This window comes from Halyomorpha halys, unplaced genomic scaffold (genome assembly GCF_000696795.3).
Source record: "Halyomorpha halys isolate HHAL.00 unplaced genomic scaffold, Hhal_1.1 Scaffold1123.1, whole genome shotgun sequence".
NCBI classification, from domain to species: domain Eukaryota; kingdom Metazoa; phylum Arthropoda; class Insecta; order Hemiptera; family Pentatomidae; genus Halyomorpha; species Halyomorpha halys.
Genome location: NW_027116744.1, coordinates 315447 through 317348, shown reverse-complemented (window position 1 = coordinate 317348; position 1902 = coordinate 315447). Strand labels below are relative to the sequence as shown.

At 27.0% G+C, this 1902-nt stretch overlaps 1 protein-coding gene across 1 annotated transcript in view; it reads right to left on the bottom strand.

Annotated features, from left to right (window-relative positions):
• Nucleotides 1-1708: 1708 nt before the first annotated feature.
• Nbr (exonuclease mut-7 homolog) overlaps nucleotides 1709-1902 on the bottom strand; it is a 27366-nt gene continuing 27172 nt past the window's right edge. The window contains exon 16 of the mRNA XM_067053467.1: nucleotides 1709-1839. Within this exon, the coding sequence (XP_066909568.1) occupies nucleotides 1744-1839 (96 nt within the window). The 3' untranslated portion in view covers nucleotides 1709-1743. The remainder of the gene's footprint in view (nucleotides 1840-1902) is intronic.

Below are 1902 nucleotides of genomic sequence, written 5' to 3'. Positions count from 1 at the left end.
TACAACTACTTCAGAGGATATAAGTATCAGTATTACTTGCAGGTAATAAATACAACTACTTCAGCTATGAGTATATAGGATGAAATGGGGCATTTTCAATCCTCATTTGTTGGTCAATAATTTTAGTTATACAAACCTTTTTTTTTTTTTCATAATTTAGATCTTATGAGGATGATTTGTGACAACTTGAACTTTGTTTTTGTTTTTTTAATGATCTCCGTTGTACACATTACCTTCCTTAAATTTGCAATAGGGGTATATATGGTAAAAAAAATCTTTATTCAAATTTTTTGCTTTACAAACACAATTTAATTTAAGAACATTTAAAGTTTGTATTTAATTTAGTTTGCCTTATATTTTACTTTCATATGGTATTTATTACAATCCTAAATTGATCAGTGACCAAATTTTCAAATTTACCAAAGTAAAAGAAAAACACTGTAAAACTATGATGACCATGAAAATAATTGAAAGTACCTACGATGAATTATATATACATGCTTCTCCACAATGCCAAACATAAAGTTCTTCCCACTCATATGCTTAATGGAAAAAATATCAATTAATTAATAGTAAAAAATATTAATAATTTGAGCATGAATGTTTTGTGGGTTTTTTTAACTGAATTGTTGAATAAGAACTCTAAAAAGTTATTGTATATAACCACATTTTCTATAAAAGTTTTAGAAAAGATAAAATAATCCAAAACAATTAAAAATATATATATTTTTTTAATAAAAAACAAAACCTTTGGACATTTAAGAAATGTTATTGGAAGTGTGTAAAATAAAATAATGCATAGGTAAATAAATTATACTTCATAAGGAGTGAAAAAATCCTTAAAGGCAGCAGATCTGAGAATGATCATAGTTGGTGGAAGCTAGGACTGTCCAAGGTGAAAGGGAGGTGCTGGAGTACTTCTACCATTCTGAATGCCAGCTAGAAAATTGACGACAGTATGTCGTCAACCACTATCAAAGTGGCTCTGGTAGAAACAGCTTATGCCTAAATCAATTATTAATAAAAAATAAAAAAAGATTGTTCTTTATTACAAATCATACTCAGTTACACAAATTACTATACTTGAATTGTTGTTTGGCCTTACACAACTACCATACTACAAAGGATAAAAATAAGAGGAATACTAAATGGTAAAAATTTAAGGAAATACATTAATTTAGAAATCATATATTTTTGTCAAGTAATTTTGAGTTATTACATGTTTATGATATTGGTTTAGGATAGCGGTACAACATGAAACTTCATAACTCAAATTTTAAAAGCAACAATGGTCTGGAACATATTAATACAAAATTCAAGAACGTACTAGATATAATACTATTTTATTTGTACAATGTGAAATGAAAGCAACAATAAAATAAGAAAATAATTGTTCTTTACTTTTTTTAATTTCCGAAAAACATTTACAACACTAAAAACATTATACAAAACAAAGAATAAAAGAACAAATGGTGTAACAAAAAATATAACATTTAGTAAATAAAATTTTTAAAACTCTATTAAAATACAATTGGTATTTTAAATAATCTTATTGTCTTAAAAAGTTATATAACTTTCCTTATAATTAAATATATATATTCTTTTCATTTCTTTCTCCGCCTATAATTTGAACATCAATATCAAAAGGAACACAGATAGGGTTAATCACAAAAAATATGGGAACGGGAAGAAATGTTATAAGACCATGTTGGTGGTTACACTTTATTCTCTCAAAGGAGGCTGCTATTTGGTCTCTGCCTGCCAGAACACTCGTCCACACTTTTCGCACAAGCTAATCAAACTGGCCAATTTAATTTGTTCTTCGGCGACTAGGTCCAACTGTCAAAACAAGTATTATCAAACTTATAAATAAAAAATACCAATAACCAATAATGCTTAGCA